General features: G+C 39.9%; 1 protein-coding gene across 1 annotated transcript in view; it reads left to right on the top strand.

The window, feature by feature from the left end:
- LAMA3 (laminin subunit alpha 3) overlaps nucleotides 1-19590 on the top strand; it is a 190989-nt gene that overhangs the window by 126235 nt on the left and 45164 nt on the right. The window contains exons 38-43 of the mRNA XM_084621252.1: nucleotides 1238-1402; nucleotides 4227-4328; nucleotides 5380-5463; nucleotides 8339-8569; nucleotides 13038-13151; nucleotides 17407-17516. Of these exons, the coding sequence (XP_084477378.1) occupies nucleotides 1238-1402; nucleotides 4227-4328; nucleotides 5380-5463; nucleotides 8339-8569; nucleotides 13038-13151; nucleotides 17407-17516 (806 nt within the window). The remainder of the gene's footprint in view (nucleotides 1-1237; nucleotides 1403-4226; nucleotides 4329-5379; nucleotides 5464-8338; nucleotides 8570-13037; nucleotides 13152-17406; nucleotides 17517-19590) is intronic.

The raw sequence follows: 19590 nt of genomic DNA, 5'->3' as shown, positions 1-19590 counted from the left end.
AACAAGGAGAAACAGCCTGAAAATAAACAAGGGAATATTTAAATTGGACATTACAAGAAACATTTCTAATAAAAGACAGGAAAAACATGTTCTTTGATCCAAACATCTCAAAGTTCAAATACAGATCCAAATATTCCTGAGCTTTGAGAATATCTGAACCTGGATCTGGAGGTTTGGTTTAGGCTCAGATGTGGACTAGGTGTTATCTGGATTGTAGCACTTTATTCTTTAAGCACAATGGGTGAAATCCTGGCCCCACTTGAGCAAATGACTAAGCTCTTGTTGGTGTCAGTGGAGTCAGGATTTCACCCAATGACTGCGGCTGCTGTCCCTACGGAAGCCTGTTGTTGAGCTTGTGGATATTTCGATGTCAGATTGTTCTGTGAGTGATTCCGAGACACATGCATTCATTTTTATTTTTGCCATTGTAATTCCATATAGCCATTCTGCTCTATAGTGTAATGATAGATGCCACCTATCTCACCCCAAGCAAAAGATAATTAATGCTAATGTTGAGACTTCCAGCTAAGCTGTAAAGGAAGTCAGGATCTGAAGTATACTGTAAAATAATTCTCCCTCTGCTATTCAAATGATATAATTTGATCCGTTGGTTTTTCTTTGTAGTATGGGACACTATCCCTGCAGAGGACATCTACATCTGTAAAACATTATTGCTCTGGCTTTTGTTTAAAACTGCAAAATAAAAACAGTTTTTTAAAACAATAGACTAAACAAAGCACTGGTGATTTTGACATAGGGTTAGTGCAGCACTAGTGAAATTTGCAGGAGGTTTCAGGAAGTAGATGAGTTAGGAAGACCTTTTTAGACTTCTTATTTAAAGGGGGAAAATAGTTTATGGACTTAAAATATAAGGCCAAATTCTATCCTTGGTTGCATACATGCAGCTTCTATTGACCTCAGTGGGGGTTGTGTTTACATATAACCAAGGACAGAGTTTAGTCCATAGTAATAAATCAAACACCCTTGTGCAGAAGGCGAACAGTAGGCTTATGCACCACTTATGATCCACTTAAGCCCCTTTTGAGGCGAATTTTAAGTGGGGCACAAGTGTTGCATAGGGCTTTGTGAAGTCTGTCTCTGGAGGGGTGAATTTTATCCTCAGTACCTTGTATAATCAATATGGTATGTCTCATAAATGACGCTATACACTGAACCTGGAAAGGTTTTAATAAATGATTAAACATGGCCTAATTTCCCTTTTATATTTTGTTATTAGTTTGTTGATATGAGGAACTGGCGCATGGAGACAGCTGACTATAACATTGATGTCCCCGTAACCTTCAATCCAGGCAGCAATAGTGTAGTTGCTGATGTTCAAGAGTTGCCTACCTCTGTGCACAGTTTATATTGGGTGGCACCACAATCCTACTTGGGAGAGAAGGTAAAGGACACCTAACTAAGCTGTTGTGATAATATTTGTTCTGTTTTTTCCAAGATCATTGGTAGAATCCACTCTATCTTTCTAAGTGATGTTTGTTTTCTTTCCCATGGATTTCTAACCCTCCTCTGACCTTCCTGAAATCACAGCACTCTGCTTTTGATGACAGCATTGAAAGTGCAGTCAGTTATAATGCTGGAGTAATCATCCTGGTGGATGTTGGGTAGATGTTTACATGAACTCTGTGGTCGACTCTGTTCCTAGTTTTTGGGAGCTGGTGTTCTGGAGGCAATTGCTGAACCACAGCCTCATATCTTGCTGCTGTCCCATGGTACCTTTTAAGACTCACTGAACATCTTTGGGGAGATTTTCAAAAGCATAAAGGGCAGTTAAGTGTTCAACTGCTGTGGAAAACTTCCCCCTTTATTCTTGATATCCTGCTGTCAGGGCTGATTTAAGAAAGGAGTGAACAGTTCTAGGTGGTCTGAATATTAAATTAATGTATTGTTGTTTGTTTGATATAATAACTTGAATTGTATGGCTGTGTGAAAGTATTACCGTGTTTCCTACTTAGTAACTGTGTGCTTACTAACTAATTGCAACAGGTCAGAGCATCGTATGAGGAGAACACTATTCTTTTAACCATCAACTTCTTTGAGCTCCTTTCTGCTCTTTCTACTTCATAAGGGAAGCAGCAGCTTGCTTTCTCTTAAACTTGTCATCATTCCACCGTGGGGATCATGTTGGTCAGTTTACACATTGCTGCTGATTGCTTGTAGCTTCAGTGTCCTATAACTCTGTCCAACTGCAGTCCCAGTTGTGTTTATAATGGTAGCTGGCTATACAGCATATAAGTTCAGTACTCTGATTGTTAGGTGCAATGTGGAATCCATCCACCTCATCACATGTGGGAAGCCACTAGGACAGATATTTGTCATATTCAAGGCGGGTGCAATTCACTTGGGTCCCATTTTGAGGATTTAAGTAGTGCATAGACCTCATGCTGGCCCACTGCACACTGGTGAATGTCACCACAGATGATAAATAGCAGATCTGATTAGGGTACTTCTTATTAGTTCTATGAGGTTCTCTTTGTATTAATTACAACTTTTAAAAAAAAGAAGGAAGAGAAGAAATATACTATGCTAAATGTTAACATTGAAACCAAACAGGTTAAGAATCCATGCCTCTCGGAAGTGAATGCCATGGTTAATATTTTTTTTACTATAACGAAAGTGTATTTTTATTTTCACTTTCCCCAAAGTCAGAACTTCCTGGAGGTATCTCTTTTCCAAAAAGAAAATCTTCTTTGGCTAGAGACCAAGGATGGAAAATCTCATCTTAAAAAAGTGAATGTTTGGGAAGGTTGTGGGATTGTAAAACCAGAGTGTTACAATGCCAACTCTTTTTTCACCTTAACTATAGTAACCACGGCCAGTGCCTACTAAAATACATATTTATACATAAAGGAAGGAAAACTACAGACCAAAAAGTAACCATTTTATTTATAGTGGATGTGTGTGTGGCATGCATAGTTTGATATTGTGATGTGCAGAATAAAAAGTGTGTTTACTCACAAGAGACTAAAACTGATAAAGCAGTTTTGCTTTATCTTGCATGTCTTGCCAAAAACAAACAACTGAATGATTAGGCAATGTGGAGTGTAATGGGAATTGGCTGATAAAATGTTGTTGCTAGCTCCGTTTGAAAAAAAAAACTGATTTCAATTTAGCAATAGTGCAACTCTTGCCTTTCAGCCAAAAGAGTTTGTTTTACTAATTACTCATCTCCAGAGACAAGGGTTCAAGTTTGACTTGTGTGGCAACTAAAATGGATTTATTAGTCAAAATCTAGCTCTCATGAACTTCCATCAATTCTCGCAAATTCCTTCCTGCTGAAGAGCAACCCAAAATAAATGGGGTGTTTGATTCCAAAAGTTTTGCACTGAGCAGAGCTTTGTAGAAAAAGCAGTAAAACACCTGTGTTACAATCTGGACAAAATTCTTCTCTGAAATCTGTACAGTTGCTCTTGATTACAATATTGTCCTCTTTATACATACAATAACATCGGTAGGAGCTCTGTCTGCATAAGAAGAACTGAGGTGAGATTTCCTAGTGAGGTGTGATGTTCTATAAGCGTAGGGTGGGCTGGTCTGAGAAAACCACCACTAAACGTGCTCAAACTGGCCTCTCCCTGCCCATCTTTCCTCTCTGCGCATATGGTTGTCTGTTGCCTCTTCAGTTTCATTGTCAGCTTTACTGCTGCTGCTATTGATAAAACCCTCTGAAGATCCTGGGGAGGAAAATGTATGCAAGCCCGTCCCTCCCCACCCCCAAGAGCATTGTATGAGGGTGATGTCATTGTGCCAATGTTTGAGAGAGAAGGTTCAACTGACTTTCAGGAGAATAATGGAATGTACTACACACAATGCCATCAAATGCACAGAATGAACAAGCTCAAAAATAGAGAAAAAAAATCTCTAATCTCTTTCAGTTATTGTCATCTCAATGGTTGCTTACAACAATGGTAGAACCAAAATCCTCAGATGGAAACGTGATTTTCAAGTTGACTCTTTAAACACGAGTTATATAAACTGGCTATCAGAATAAGAGACTCCAAAGTGATGGTGATGATTGTTCTATTCATTCCAGTTTTTGTTTTCAAGCAATGCATATATGCATATTTGCACATTTAGAATAGAGGAAGAAAGAGAAATTACGCTATTTACAATGCATGGTGGGGTGGGAGGGAGAACAAATACAAAATTATTTTAGTGTTTAGCAAAACTGCAGTAAACTCTTTATCATCTTGAACATTTTGTCATAGCTTTCTTCGTATGGTGGCTACCTAAGTTACTTAGTGAAATCTTTTGGCTTACCTAGTGAAGGCATGATTCTTCTAGATAAAAGACCTGATGTACAGCTAACAGTAAGTATTATATTGTTGCTTTTTGAAATCAGGGAAATACTTTGTTTCACATTTAATATTTTTCAAGAAATCTCAACACAGTGCTATTTTTTCAGTTATCTAAAATGTACTATTGGAAAAGCTTGCTCTTTAGTAAAGCATTCTAAAAATATATACTACTGTGATGCTGCATTTCTACAAGTGTTCTTATTAAATTTTGTTCAAAGCCTTTATCATATCTATCTGTTTTGCTAAGATAACTTCTTATTACACATATCTGACTTGAGTGCAACAAAAAGATAAAATGGAATTTTCCCCTTAAAATACACCTGTTAAAAAGATAAATCATAGCCTTGCACATTTGTTACCAAGAAGGACCTTGATCTTGGAAAGACTTCTATGTGTGCTTTGTTTTACATGTGGGATTAATCCTATTCATTTCACTGGGACTTTTCATCTGTGTAAAGTTAAGCATAAGATTTTGCTGAATGGGTAGAAATATACTTCAGGTCAACCAGATTTGAATTTAAGTAGCTACGGGCCAAAGTTAGATCCTTAAATTTGTCACTTAAATCCCTGTGTCTGAACCTGGCACAAAACTAGGAGGGCAGCTTCTTTTCTGGTTCAAATGCAGCTGAAATCTTACAAGAGTATCTCTTCTCATGAGATTTCCGTGCTATCAAATCCAAACCCAAAGCGTAAACTTAAACTTGATAGGAATCTGAATACAGCTTCTTCAGCCCATCTTTAATTTTAATCCAACCTTCTAATGTGCTGGCTGAGAAGTACGTTGCATAGAGCATTGGAATGATATCTGATGTGACCGTCTCACTGCATCAGGATTGAAGGTCAGAAACCTTTCTGGGTCATATTTTGTTTTTGCAACCCTCCCCATCCTCACCCAAAAGTGCATCTTTTTGTTGTTGTTGTAGTGAATGCCATTAAAGTAGTGTAACTTAAGTTGTGTCTGCTGAATGACAGAATTACTGTGCTTCCGCAGCTTATACTGCATATCAACACCGGCAAATTAAAAGTATTCAATTTTCAGCATGAAAGCATTATTCTTACACAGGGTCAGCAAATGAAAATTGTTTATGTGGATCCTAACAACCCATTGCCCGACCGACAGTATTACAGCCGTTTGCAGCTAGTTGAGGTAAGAAATATAAATGGGATAGTTTAAGATTTCATCGCATAAGTTACAGTACATCGGCCATTGCCAAAACAGGCAGCTGCTGGAGATGCAGTTCTCCTGGAGTCACACTGGATCACATGTTTTGGGACAGTCCCAAGATACAATCCTTTTGGCTAGAAATAGGTAGGAGGATTAATATGATTTTGGGTATCTCCTTAAAAATTAGTTCTCAGAACAGTGTTTTGGGTTATGTCCCATCATCTTGGAAACCCTCCAACTCATGGAAAGCTTGGTTCTCTAGAGCAGTGCTTTGTAGCCAAGTGAGTCAGAGTAATTTTGCTTAGTTGGAAGAGCAGACTGTCTCCAGGGATAGAAGCTTGGCACATTGACTTGGCTGTTCTGGCAGCTAAAGAGCTGGTAATATTTTGGAAAAGAAGGATCTCAGACACAATTGTTCTGCCTTTTTAGAAATCTTTAATTAATTCCTAATGGAGGGAAGCCTAGATATTGATCTCCTTCCCCCTCCCTTTCCTCCTTCCTTGTTTTCCTTTCCCTTCCTTTACTTTTTTGTTCTTTTTGTCTTTTTTCTCCTACCCTTATATTGTTTGGGGAGGAAAAATAAAATAAAAAGATTTAATCTTTTTTTTAGTTTTATTATTTGTTTCATATGACATTACCTCTTCCCTATATAATCTAAAAATATGGACAACATATATGCAAAAGTTACTTTAAAGTAGTTAGACTTACAAAATAGTTGATAATTTTAAAGTATATAAACATATGTGTCACAGACTTGAATGACAAATGGGAAGACAAGTGTCTTGAAAGTGTAAGGTATTATTAATATTGGTAGGAACCACTTAAAATTTGGCTCAGGAAGTTCCATATTGTCTCTCAATGGTTTCTAGATCAAAAATGTTCAGTTTACAATAATATTACATTTAATATTACAATTAATATGAATATTACAAATAATACTTTCCCCTCCCTAACTGCCAGCCCTGCGAACTCAGGCTGGGATCAGGAGAGTCAATTTGGGTTCTTTCTGGCTCAGGTATCAACAACAGAATAAGGATGCGGCAGGCCAAATTCCACACTGTGTTAAACTTGTGTCCAGTGATGGATTGATGCCATTTAACCCCCCTGAACTAAATGAACAATCTTTCCAGGGACTGGACATCTAAGGAAGGCCTACTCTTTAAAAAACAAAGGAGTCTTTCATGGAGATTTTCCTCTTAGAGAGAGTGAGTTCTTTCCTGGACCCCTATTTCGGCTGATCAGTGATTTTTTCCATGATTTGGGATGACTGAGGCAGCCCCAACTTGGGTCTTCAGCTCTCTCCTCTTGAGACAGATCCCCAGTTGTTACCAACACAATTTATGGCTCCACCCCTACCTGCCCTTGTGGGTACTGAAGGTGTAATATAGGGCTCCCACCCCATAACCATCATCGTGGGTACTCAGGACATAAGGGACCCAACTTTACCCCTCTGTGGGGTCAGGGCACTACCCCCCTGTGGGCTCAGGGCTAACACCCATTCCCAGTGGACTCAGGTCTCTATGGGTCTGTGAGGCCTTTTCCCAATGAAAGAGCCATCACACAGTGAATACCCTTAAATATGTACAAGTATTTATTAACAATTAGCAACAAATCAACAGAATACATATGCCGAGCATCTTATGCTCACCACTCCCAGTAAAACAGATAGACGTCTCCCGATAGCTAGTCAGGGTCATGTCGTCTGGGACTCCAACTTCTACACAGTCTGGTCATGCAGGGGTTAAAAAGTTCTAACAGCTTTGATCTTGAGGTGTAACCTGAATTAAGTTCCAAAGTGCTTCTTTTCTGACCCTCATTATATAATTAAAATGAGGCTCTCTCTTACCTATGCCTTAAATTATTTTACTTAAAACATAGCTATGCAAAAAGCACTAACCAATCATTTTCACTATACAGGGGTTCACATGCCTAAGACAGTCTACTCATTAGCTTTTGCATTTTTTAAAGTTAGTAATAACTTCTCAAGGTCTACTTATCTTTATGCTTCGTTAGTGGGATACACTTGCAACAGCAGAACCTCATACTTTTTTATTATCAGGAAGAAACTACAGAAACTCAAGGTTAGTTTGTCCATTTTCTCCCATTCTCATGACTTTGTGAATATATATCTATCTCCTGTTAGTAGGGCTGCATCTGCAGCTAATGCTTTTCTATCTGTCTGCCTACACCAAGGCTGAATTCCCCTGACTCTGTAGTTTTGTTTCCAAATGATGGTGGCTGAAATGGCTGTGAGTTATGCTAAATCCATACACAAGATGGCTGTGAGTCATGTCAAGTCCAGGCCTCTCGTTACACAGGTCCACTTCCTACAGAGTCTCACTCTACTTCAACTCTCTGTGGCGCCATTTCCTTCTGCTGTTGGCTTTCAGGCACCAAAAACATCTCCTGTTCCTTGAATCACTAACTGACATTTCCCAATCACCAAAAATGCTTAATCAGCTCCTTTCTTCCTGTGGGAGACATCCCTAGCAATGCTCGTTCTCTGCTGCTCTCCAGCTGACTTCCAGACTTCCCTCACAGGTCTTCTATAGTCAATTGGGACTGATACATAGTCTCAGTTGCTTGGCTAGCAAATATACAAAGTGCGTATATGGGTTTCTTATGTCCCTTCTCGATGTTCCCACATTCCTTTTCCCACCCTTCATTTCTTTACATACCTGCTACCCACTTTCCTTACGTCTGTTTCACCCTCCCTTCCCTGAGACTGCAGGAAGTGGTGCTAGGTGATTGTTTTCTGTTACCATCCTCCCTTTTTGTTTCAGTGTCTGTTTCCACCAAGCTAATTGGAGGTTAACTCACCCCAGGGCCATATTTACTTTATATCATTAATGTACAGGGAAACTTCAGACATGCGAGCAACAATAACCTGGTATCTAGAGAAGAACTGATGATGATCCTGTCTAGACTAGATGGTTTACACATCAGAGGACTTTACTACACGGAGACTCAGAGGTTAACCCTGGGTGAGGTTGGGCTGGAAGAAGCTACAAGTACAGGAAGTGGAAGCATTGCATATAATGTAGAGACATGCTCCTGCCCCCCTGACTATGTGGGTGACTCATGTCAGGTAGGAAATTTTCTTTGCCGCTTCACTGTATCATTCTTGATATGTTGCTCACAACTGTATTGATTTAGTTAGAGAAAAAAGACTAATTGTTAGCAGTACTGGTTAATTTTAAGCATTTTATAGTTAAGTTTATGTACAGTTTTGATAGCTAGGGCCCAGATCCTCAGAGGTATTTAGGCACCTAACTCCCTTTGAGGATCTGGGCTTAAAATCCTTTCACTGTGTGAAAGGCACTCTAAAGAGGAATAGGTGAATTAGATACCTTCTGTGGAATTTGTGCTCCATTTAGCTGCGACTATGCATGTATAAAGTGTGTGTGTTATATGGATAATATTTTCTGTCATGAACAGAAAGACTAAAGAAGATCAGTCTAATTTAGCTTATGCAAGAGAAGGTTGAGCGTTGACTTGATCATGGTCTATAAGTACGTAGATGGGGGAAAGATTTCTGATAATAGAGGACTCTTTAATTTAGCAGAGAAAGGCATAATGAGATACAGTGGCTAGAAGCTGAAGTGAGACAAATTCACACTAGAAATTATTTGAACATTTTTAATAGTGAGGAAAATTATCCATTGGAACTCACCTAATATTCTCCATCACTTGAGATTTTTACATCAAGACTGAATGTCTTTCTAAGAGGTATGCTATAAAAGATAGCTCAAACAATTTATGGGCTTAATGCAGGAATTACCAGGTTAAATTCTAGGGCCTGTATTAGATAGGAGATCATACTCGATAACCATATTGAGCCCTTTTGGCCTTAAAATCTATGAATCTCTCTAAGTGGACTATATTGTACAGTAACAGCAGAGGTGAAGCTTTAAACTTCAAACCTTGACTGGAGACTCTGGAGAGCTGGGTCCCATTCTTGGTAATGATAATAGGCTGACTACCCAGACCCTTGGGAACAGAGTGAAATATGGAAGAGAGAAACAAAGAACAGATTGCACAGAATGTGTAGAATTGGTTACGTGTTCAAAAATGCTTAAGAGTTAAAGTAGCAGTTACTACACTAACCTGTAAACAATACATCTTAAAATGAGCATGAAAGAGTAGTGAATGGAGCAGAACAGCAACTGAGAGACTGATTGAACAAGCTCTATGTATTCTTGGTCTGGGTCTTTCATTTTTGTCTCCTGGCCACATTAATAGGGCATTGTTTGCTGAATATCATTTTGAAAATATTTTCAGAAATTATTATTCATACACTCCGTGCTCTGTGCTATACGTGAAATCCAACTGATCAGCATACTCGGGCTTGCATTTAATATAGATTCCCAGTCCCACCCCACCACCTGCAATGTGCTGTCTTTATTTCCTATCCGTTTTTCCTTCCCTGCATTGAAAAAAATAGATAGCCCAAAGGAAGCAGTTGAACCACGGACTTAATGTAGCTCATAAGCCCTTCCCGTTTTTACAGTATTACTCAATATATGATTTCCTGTTCTAATCATCTAGCTCTGTCTGACTACGTTAGGTAGGGAGAAGGTGATGCCTGCCACACCTTATGTTAGATATACATTCACTTACAGGAGTTACAGTCTGGTCATTTAACCTCAGGAACTGTTATTTGTGCTGTACAACCTGACTCATGTATAAAGTTTAAAGGTGGGGCCCATCGCAGCATACAGCCTCTTATCTGAGTCAGAAGCTGAACAATAAGGCGGAGTATAAGAGAAGGTTTGAATAGTGAAAGAATACTGTACGTGAACAGCCAAGCTAAGAGCTAAGCAGAATGACGGCTGAAATACAGAGGCCGAAGAACATAGGATGGCTAGTTGTCTTGTTAATAGCTCTGGGGCATTGCTTGGGACAAGATGTACAACAGAGGCTAGCATTTCCTCACCTGCAGGGCAGAGGTCAGCAGCAACAAATTCATTTGGATTTTAAACCAAAAGAGGTAATTTCTTTCTTTCTTTCTTTTTCTTTTCTTTTTCTCGCTGAGTTATGCAGTTCTTGAAATTCAAACAATAAGAATGCGAATCTCCTAACCTTGAATTACATTACAAGAAAGATCATCCGTGTACTATTGGTAGTAGATTGTTTACCACTGTCCACAAAAGCCAGAGCGCCTAACAGCTTCTGTGTACTTTTGAGTGGTTAAGAGCTTTTTGTTCATATGAAGTGAATATTGCAAAATGAAGCTGCGGTGACAGTTGTCCTCAAATCAGAGTGCTTCAGTACTCCAGTGTGTATGTTAGTGTTACAAATTTTAAATGTAAAGAGAGTAAAAATTGAAAGAGGAAAGAGCAGCATAGATTTGTTCAAATGCATGTGGATACACTAATAAAGTAGGTGTATTCATTTTTGCTTTGCCTGTAAGGTACTTGTTATAAATAATCCTTGTGAAGCTATATTTCTATTGATTGAGCTATTTCAAATATTGAGGTGGCTAGTCTCCTCAGAAAGCAGGAAAACTGATCGCCTGTTGGCTATAATGTAGGTTACATGTATAAATTCAGGGAGAATAGGTCCCTGCATTTATTAAAATGTATCTTAAAAAAGTCAAAGTGGGGCAAATTATGGGTTCAGCCCTTGCTCCCAGTGAAGTCAATATTAAAACTCATATTGATTTAAATGGTGCAGGATCAGGCCTTATGTACATTTAATTACATTAATCCCACATACCACTGAAAGCGAGGGTGGAATTTCCGACAGATCATAGGTGAACTCTCATTGTTCATTGCAGTATTCTGTTAAAATCCTTGTGCCGCTGCAGGGCTGAGGTTTTTCTCTGCCAAATGTATGTTTAATAAATTCCTAATTCTCATTCAGAATCTTTCATAAATACTCATGCCTAAAGCAACTAGACTACAGTGTATGGCCTGATTCTGCCAACCCTTACTCCCGTGAGTGGTCCCATGGAGCTCAGTGGCACAACTCATCTGAGCAAAAATTTGCAGGATTTGTAGTTTATGTGCCACTTATTTTATTCAATATGTTTTGGGCCTGATGGGGACTGTGCAGAGCTGCACTGCTTGAGGGGTAACTCCTGGAGGCATTTTGGAAAGCATGGTGTGCCCCAGGTATCACAGTCCCCTACCGCCTCTTAGAAGGATGTAGCATGTGATCTCCTGTACAGCCAGCCAGTTCAGCTCCCAGTGAGGAGGGGTTGGGGAGAAGGACCATGCCATGCCATTCTGGGGTGCCTAGTACTCCAGAAGGCCCCCACAGGAAGCAGTCAGAAGAATACAGGTACTGCAGTTAAGGCTGGTCCATGAATAAAGAGGCTCAAATAGTGGGGAAAGCTCTTTTCACTCTCCCTGCTTCTGCTCCCATGCCAGTAATGATCTGATATCAGCATATTAGTTAGCACCTAAATGGTACAGGCTAATACTGCTGACAGTTGTCTCTTGCTTCCTTTTCATTATCTTTCTCCAGTTCAACTCCTCTGTTTCCCTATTTGAAATTGACTTTGATTGATCTGACATACAATATAAATTCTGCTCACGTGCTTTCAGTGACTGAACATTCTTTTCATGTGTCACCGGTCCCTAGGACAAGCCTGTACTTTAAAATCAAACGGCTGCATATTTTGGAACCTTGTCTCACTCTGCCTAAACGTGGCTTCATATAGCTCCAGGTAGAATAATTTTGGAAATCATGACGAGTTAATATAGAAGTTACCACAGTGGAAGTGTTTCTAAAGAATACACTGTAGTTACCTGAGCACTAAGATTTTATGTAACCACTGTAACATATGAGGCGCCTGTAGGAAGCCCTTCCAGAACCTTCTGGTATAAATCTACATTAACATCTTCTGTGGTTATTGTTTAAAGGCCAAATGCTAGACCCCTTTGCTTAGCCGCAGGAAATGTCTTGCTCAGCAGTCTTCTGTGAGGGTCAGGATGATGCAATACCACTGCCAGAGTAGGGAGCAGCAGTGCAGCTACTCAGCAAGGCCCTGATCCTGCAAATACGTATGCACATGGTTAATTTAAGTACTGTGAGTAGTCTCATTTAAATCAATGGCATAAAGGTAAGGACATGCGTAAGTGTTTGCAGGATCAGGTCCCAAGTGCTTTAACAGTTCATGGGCTGGAGTAATGGTATTTTCGTCTACCTCTCATCCCTCCCTCCATGATTCTATGGTTTGGCCAGCATATCTCTGTAGAAACAAACCCACTTGTCTGTTACCACACCCAAACCCCCAAAGCCTGTGTGATACCATTCCACTTTGAAAGCTGCATTATTTTTATAAAATTATTTGAAATGATTGGCCACCAGCTGATATGCAGCTGGAGTCCCTTTCATCTGCTCCCTTGCCACTTTATAAGCTAAAATTATTATGATTAAGAAAGTAACAATTCGCTCCAAAAAAAGCCTATCAGGAAACACTTTCTACTATATTTTTCTGGGTGTGGCCAACAGTTTTTAAAATATTGATCTTTGTAGCCTGTGGAGGCTGTGGAATCCTTCTTTCCCCCACTTTTATTTACACATATATTTTCCTGTATACTTAATAGGAATGTAGCCCTGGGTTTTATCGTGAGAATAAAGGATTATTTACAGGACGCTGTGTACCCTGCAATTGCAATGGAAATTCAAATAGATGCCAGGATGGTTCTGGAATATGTATTGTAAGTAAAACATTAATATTGTTGAAACTAATGTAGAAAAGCAGACTATCCTTTTCTTTACTGAACTGTGGAAGACATAGCATTCCTTTCTTCATTGTTGCCACAAAATGATTCTTGTGTAACTGGTTCAATTCTTTGACTGAATTATATTACCTGTATTTTTTACTGTGTATGCATTTAGGTCCCAATCCTACAAACACTTTGCACATGCTTAACTTTGCACAGGTCAGTAGTTTCATTCAATCTTTATTCCACATTTCTCCCGTGCCTCTTCCCACAACTCTGGTTGTCCCATGCTACCCAAGTCCCCTCTATTAAGCACATGGGTAAGTGTTTGCAGGATCAGGGCCTTAGTTATTTTATAGAGTCCAGTCCAGCAAACTTTTACTCTCATGGGTAGTCCGTAGTACTATGCACATAAGGGATTGTAGGACCCGACCCCATATTCAAATAAATAATTACATTCTTGAAAAACTAAGACACTGTTTGCTTGGTCACTTTGAAAACAAATCTTAGATTACAATTACACATATAATATGTACTGGAAAAGACAGGATTGGGCTAGGAGGAGAGAAGTTAGATGAATTACAAATCTGCAATTGAACTGTAGGTACAGTGGGGTGAATTCTGCTCCCAGATAACCATTTTAAGTCTGGAGTAACCCCACCGAAGTCAAGGAACCCCAGTGGTTGTGTGAGCAAGAAATTTGGCCTACTGTGTTTTTCTAGTTTATATTCTTGACAATTAAATAAAACCTTAGTTTTTATGGTTTATTCTGAAAAATTCCAACTTGAAAATTTTTGCTAATTCTTAACTGCACCCCTTTTATGTAAACAAATTCTCTTTCATGATTTATTTTCCCCTGTTTATTTTTTGTAAGCTATTAATTCTGCCTGCCTACAGCGCATTCCTTTGCAATATGCAATACCCTTTGACTTTGTTTCAACAAATCCTTTTGGTTAAATGTTAGTTATGAGACAGTTCAGCATGTTCCAGGGAATGACTCACAATGTGCTTCATTGGGAGACAGGACAGGCCATGACAGGAAAGCACTGCAGCAGAAAGATAGCTGTGTAGATGATGTGGATGAGGATGTGGAGATCAGTTCAAGAGAAGGCTGAAAAGTGTAAACTTCACTTTTTTAGCCTAAAATGTCATTTAGACGCAAGCACAATTAACTTATGAATATGTTGAGATAAAACATCCCCTGCCCTAGAGACAAACTATAAGATGAGCAAAGTCATGCAGGAAAACTTAGTGCAGAGGACACTTTCAAATGGCCTGATCCGAAGCCCATTGTAGTTGATAGAAGTCTATCCATTGACTTCAGTGGACTTTAGATCAGGCCCAAAGTTGCCAGCTTCTGACCCCATTAGGTGGGGTTTGTCTGTTTGTAGGGAGAGCAGGGGGCAGACATCAAAACATTTGTGCACTCTCCATTGTGCTCCCTGAACTCTTCTTCCATCAACAGCCCAGTTTCCTCAGGAGCTATGTGCCAAAGCCTGCCCATTCTTCCCACTCATAGGAATAGATTGTTGGGGAGGTTGTGAGTTAATGCTGACAGGGTTTCTGATATCGTCCTCTGGAACTTTCCTCTGGAGTTTTAAAGGATGCTGCTGCAAACAGTAGCTGTAACTCCAGTCACATCTCCCCTCTACTTGGCTATGCCCCCTTAAATTCTGAGGGAGGGATGATGAGGACGTTGCTGCTTTGGCTTCCGTCCATCATGCTTTAGGGCCATTGGAATAGGATTTTTGTTCCTTTCACCTTCTAGATGAAAGGGGATGATATGGTCCATTGAATGTGATCCATGTATGAAATCTATAAAAGGCTCCCCATGCCACAAGAAACCTTTTCCCCTCCATTTCTGTAGACTTCTCCTGGCTTCCGCATTGCAGGGTGTGTCTACACGCCGCGTTAGTGTGCACCAGCTGGGGTGTAAATTCTGGTGCACCCAGCGTGATGCACACTAAGTGGCCACGTGGACTGTACTAACGTCCACTAAAGCTATGGCTCTCTTACATACTAGGGGCGTGATTCCCAGCTTGCGTACGCATAGGGCTAGCGTGAGTCTAAATAGTAACGCAGGGGGGGCACAACTTAGCCATGCTGAGTACAAACTCACCAGAACCCCGTGCTGCTGCTGCTGCCTGTGTTACCATGGCAACACTGCTATTTATACTCACACTAGCTCTCCTTGAGCTAGCACAAGTAGGCGTACCTGAGCTGGGAATTGCACCCCCAACTCATAGGGAAGGCATAGCCAGAAAGTTCCCCAGCATGTATTAACTTAGCACTGTTTCAGATGTCATGCATCAGTGCACACTACAGAACTTTTAGTGGGCACCAGCAGGGTCCACATGGCCAGTCGGTGTGCACGATGCTGGCATTCACTAGAATTCACATCCCAGCTGGTGCGTACTAATGCACCATGTAGACAAGCCCTCAGCAATCAGGATGTATATTTAGCGGGAGTCAGTAGTGACTCCAGAGTTAAGCATGGTTTGAGATTTGAACCTGCAGCAGCATTAAAATCCCTCTTTCACATTTTAACTATTGAATTTAGTCTTCAGATTTGCCACAATAACTGTTCATGTAAATTTTCCATGTAATTTTTTAAGGAAAATATTCAGCAGCTTTTGAGGAGGCCATATTTTAAAATGGGTCCTGACTGTGTGTTTTTAAAATTTTGGCCCTGACTCTGTGTTTATTTGGTTCCCACAAATTAAAACAACCATAATCCCCACAAAGTAGAACTTCACACATCCATTCTCATAACCTCTCATAAACAGGCCATATTTTTCATTCTTTCCCTTAAGCACAAAACAAGTTATGGGCTCTTGTGCAGGAATAGGGTTGAATGGATCTATGTGGGAAGGTAGGGGGAATGAATGGAGATGTGTATGCTTGGGTGGAGAAGCCGTGGGGGGGCTTGAGTGCAAGAAGAGATGGAAAAGGCAAAGGAGCCTGCTGTCACTTGTGGGGAGGGGAATCCCTCTGCTGCAAATCAGAGCCTAGAGGAGTTTTTGCTCGGAGCCATAGGAGGTTCATGAGAATGGAACTGCAGCCTGCCCTACATCTGTTTGAACCCAGCCAAAGGTCCGCTTCTCCTCCCCGCCCCCAAAAGTCCTGCTGTCCTACCCCATGCCCCACCCACAGTTCTGGTTCAGCCGTGCCTCTCAAATCCTCTAACCTATTCCACTTATCAGTGACCCTGTACTGTGTCATGTACAAGTAATAGATTATAGGGCCATTGGAATGGGATATTATCTATAGGCAAAGGTATAACGGCATCTTAATGCAGATGTCAGAGATCAGGTTGTGCATTTGACTGTTAGGAACAGAATATGTGCACTGATGAGATTGTACATTGGAGTACTAAGGGTGTTTAGCTGTGGAGTGGAGGAGTACGAGTATGTTAAAGGCTTATGATGCTTGGATGATAGGGTATGTGATTGAAGGTTAATGTGGATGCAAATATTGGCTTTATTGGTAATTTCCTGGATTTCTATGGCTGCTAGAAAATGAGTTTGAACAACTTCAGCTGTAAATTAACAATTATTTTGTGTATAAGAATTTTAGTTGAAGCAAAAATAATGTCCCGCCTGCCCACCAAATACACACATGACTCATTGACACTAATGGGAATAAGAACGTCTCTAAAATGAAGTTTTATTCCCTGGAGTCTTATCATGGAGGAGCTGGCTACGGCAGTTAGATTTGTTTTCTCAGTGTTCATTATTAATTAATTGTTCATTCCAATTAGTAAATGAAATACAAATTACATGCATATTGGGAAAAGTACATGAAATTAAAATCTTAACTGAATCTATTAAGCAGACTAATTTTAAAATTAATTTCCTGGGACTTAGGGAGGAGGTGTGTCTGGACTCAATTAAATGTGTGTTTTTAAAACTGTTCATAATTTCCCAGATTTTATAATATACATTAAAATGCAAAATTTAAGTTGAATTCAGACCTAGTGAATTTTTAATGGATTCGCTCAAAATATCAAGACAGCTACACACATAAGGGACAACGCTCATTAAGCAACTGCGCTGCTGCTTTGAGTATCCTGTTAAAATAAGTTTAATAGTATTTAATTAGTCTGTTTTGCAATAAATGCTTAACTGTGGGTGAAAAAAATACACCCTCAGAGGTTTGGAAGAGATCAGCTATAATTTCCCAGTGGTAATGATAATAAACCCTACAAAGTTAGGCCACAGTTAATTGTCTTGTTTGTTTCATTTTTAAGGGCTGTCAACATAATACTGCTGGGGAAAAATGTGACCGCTGTAAAGAAGGTTATTTTGGCGATGCCAGTCAAGGTTCCTGTAGGGTGTGCCATTGTCCTTACACAAACAGGTATTGTACAATATAGTGTCAAGTTAAAAAAGGGTATGGGGAGTGGAAATTATTTACGGTAAGTAGGTAGAGACTGTGTTTTACTCTGTGCTTGGGGTCTCAATCTTGGTTGGGTCATCTAGGCGCTAGTGCCATACACACAATAATAACTAAGTGCTGTAACTTATTTCACTGTGTTTTCTTTAATAAGTTCAAGATTCTAACTGTAGCCCTGATCCTGCAAGTGACTGCACAATCGTAAGGTAACCCCCTTACTTCGGTGGGGCTCTGCACAGGCACAGTGGTGCACCCACATGCAGTGAATTTCAGGGGTGGGGCCTGTTTTGTTTATGAGCTATATGCAGCATCTGTCCCCATACATATCAATGTTTCCCAGGGCTTTCATGTATTCCATTAACTGTTGGAAACACATGTGTTTTCAATAGGGATTTCTCCTTTGCAATCCATGCTCTCTTTCTGTGCTAGTGAAGCCATATTCCTGAGACATGGCATGGAAATTATTTTTGCTGTCCCATTTGGTGTCCAAACCAGAGAGGAGATAATTGGCTATGTGGGAACAAGCCTTTGTGTGAGTGCAGAGAGATTTAGTGTTCTGCAAAGCCCGCACTCAGAAAAAATAATTAAAACTTGTAAACATGTAAGTGGATTTATGTTGGTCTGACTATATTTGAAAGATTCCACTAGCTTGACAGATGAAACATACATACAAGTGCAAACATACTCACCAAACTGCAGCTCAGCAAACAGTACCGAATGGTAAGAAACAATTATATTTGCTAGGATCTTAAGAAGGTTACTAGATTTTTAAAGTCATTAGCAGTAAAATGGGCTGTAAATGCATATTGTTTTGACCCACCTGTTTGTGGTGATTGCTCAGTGCTAAAATGTGCAAGTATGTGTGTCTTCAGGTAAAGAAAAAATAATAGCTCTAATAAAACCTAAGCGCTGCATTGCTAAGAGCATTACACATTATTTGCCAGGTGCAGAGACAGAGGCTAGATAGCCTTAAGTAAGAGATTTTTCACTGGTAAGTAGTAGACAGGCTTTTCACATATCAGAGAATTCTCTGATGGATCTGTTCCTGATGGCATCGGCTTCTTCTGCAGGTGTTTGCCTGAGGTCAGCTGAACGTATTTTTATTCATCTTTCATTTTAAGAGTGCTAAGATAATTGACAAAAAGAAAAGGAGGACTTGTGGCACCTTAGAGACTAACAAATTTATTTGAGCATAAGCTTTCGTGAGCTACAGTTCACTTCATCAGTGAATCCACTGAATGCATCCGATGAAGTGAGCTGTAGCTCACGAAAGCTTATGCTCAAATAAATTTGTTAGCCTCTAAGGTGCCACAAGTCCTCCTTTTCTTTTTGCGGATACAGACTAACACGGCTACTCTGAAACCTAAGATAATTGAGAAAACCATGAAACCTGCATTCGATTCATATGTCCATATTGATCTGATAGCTACCGTTCTCTGCACAGGGCATGTTCCACCTAGCATTGGTGGAGTCATCCACTTTTCCTCCAAAGTAAGAGCAATATATAGTTTTGGAAGGGTGGGTGGGGGAAGGGGTATTTGATTCCAGTCTTTCATAGACCAGATTACTTTATCCAGGCGCCTATGGCCCAGGTGAATGGTCAAAAGATGGAAGGAACACTAGTAGGCTATGTCCATCGCACACACTCCATCCTACAGCCAAGCAATAGCAGTCCCTCTACAAAGGACCGTGAAGCTAGCTTGGTATGTCAGAAAGAGTAGGCATGGTCCAACATGAGTTCTCCCCCTGTGTACTAGGGAGCTCAAGAGGTGCCATCACTCCCAGGGCTCCCTTTTGGGTTGTGCACCTCTCTACTACCTCGATGCACAAAAGGAAAATAGTGATAGATGCAATTCCTAGCAAGTTGTTAGTTTTGTGGACATCTGCATAGCTGATTGGTTCCTTCTTCCTTAATACTCTTTTTAAACATTTCAAATGTAAAGGTAAATTTATAGCAAGAATTATCAATCCCCACTGACTTTTAAATTGTTGTTTTAAATAATTATTATAAATAAAAATGTCAGTTATAGGAAAAGTG

This window comes from Lepidochelys olivacea, assembly GCF_965140295.1.
Source record: "Lepidochelys olivacea isolate rLepOli2 genome assembly, chromosome: 2".
Classification (NCBI taxonomy): domain Eukaryota; kingdom Metazoa; phylum Chordata; order Testudines; family Cheloniidae; genus Lepidochelys; species Lepidochelys olivacea.
The sequence above is the reverse complement of the archived record's forward strand: the minus strand, read 5'-3'. Positions and strand labels throughout refer to the sequence as shown.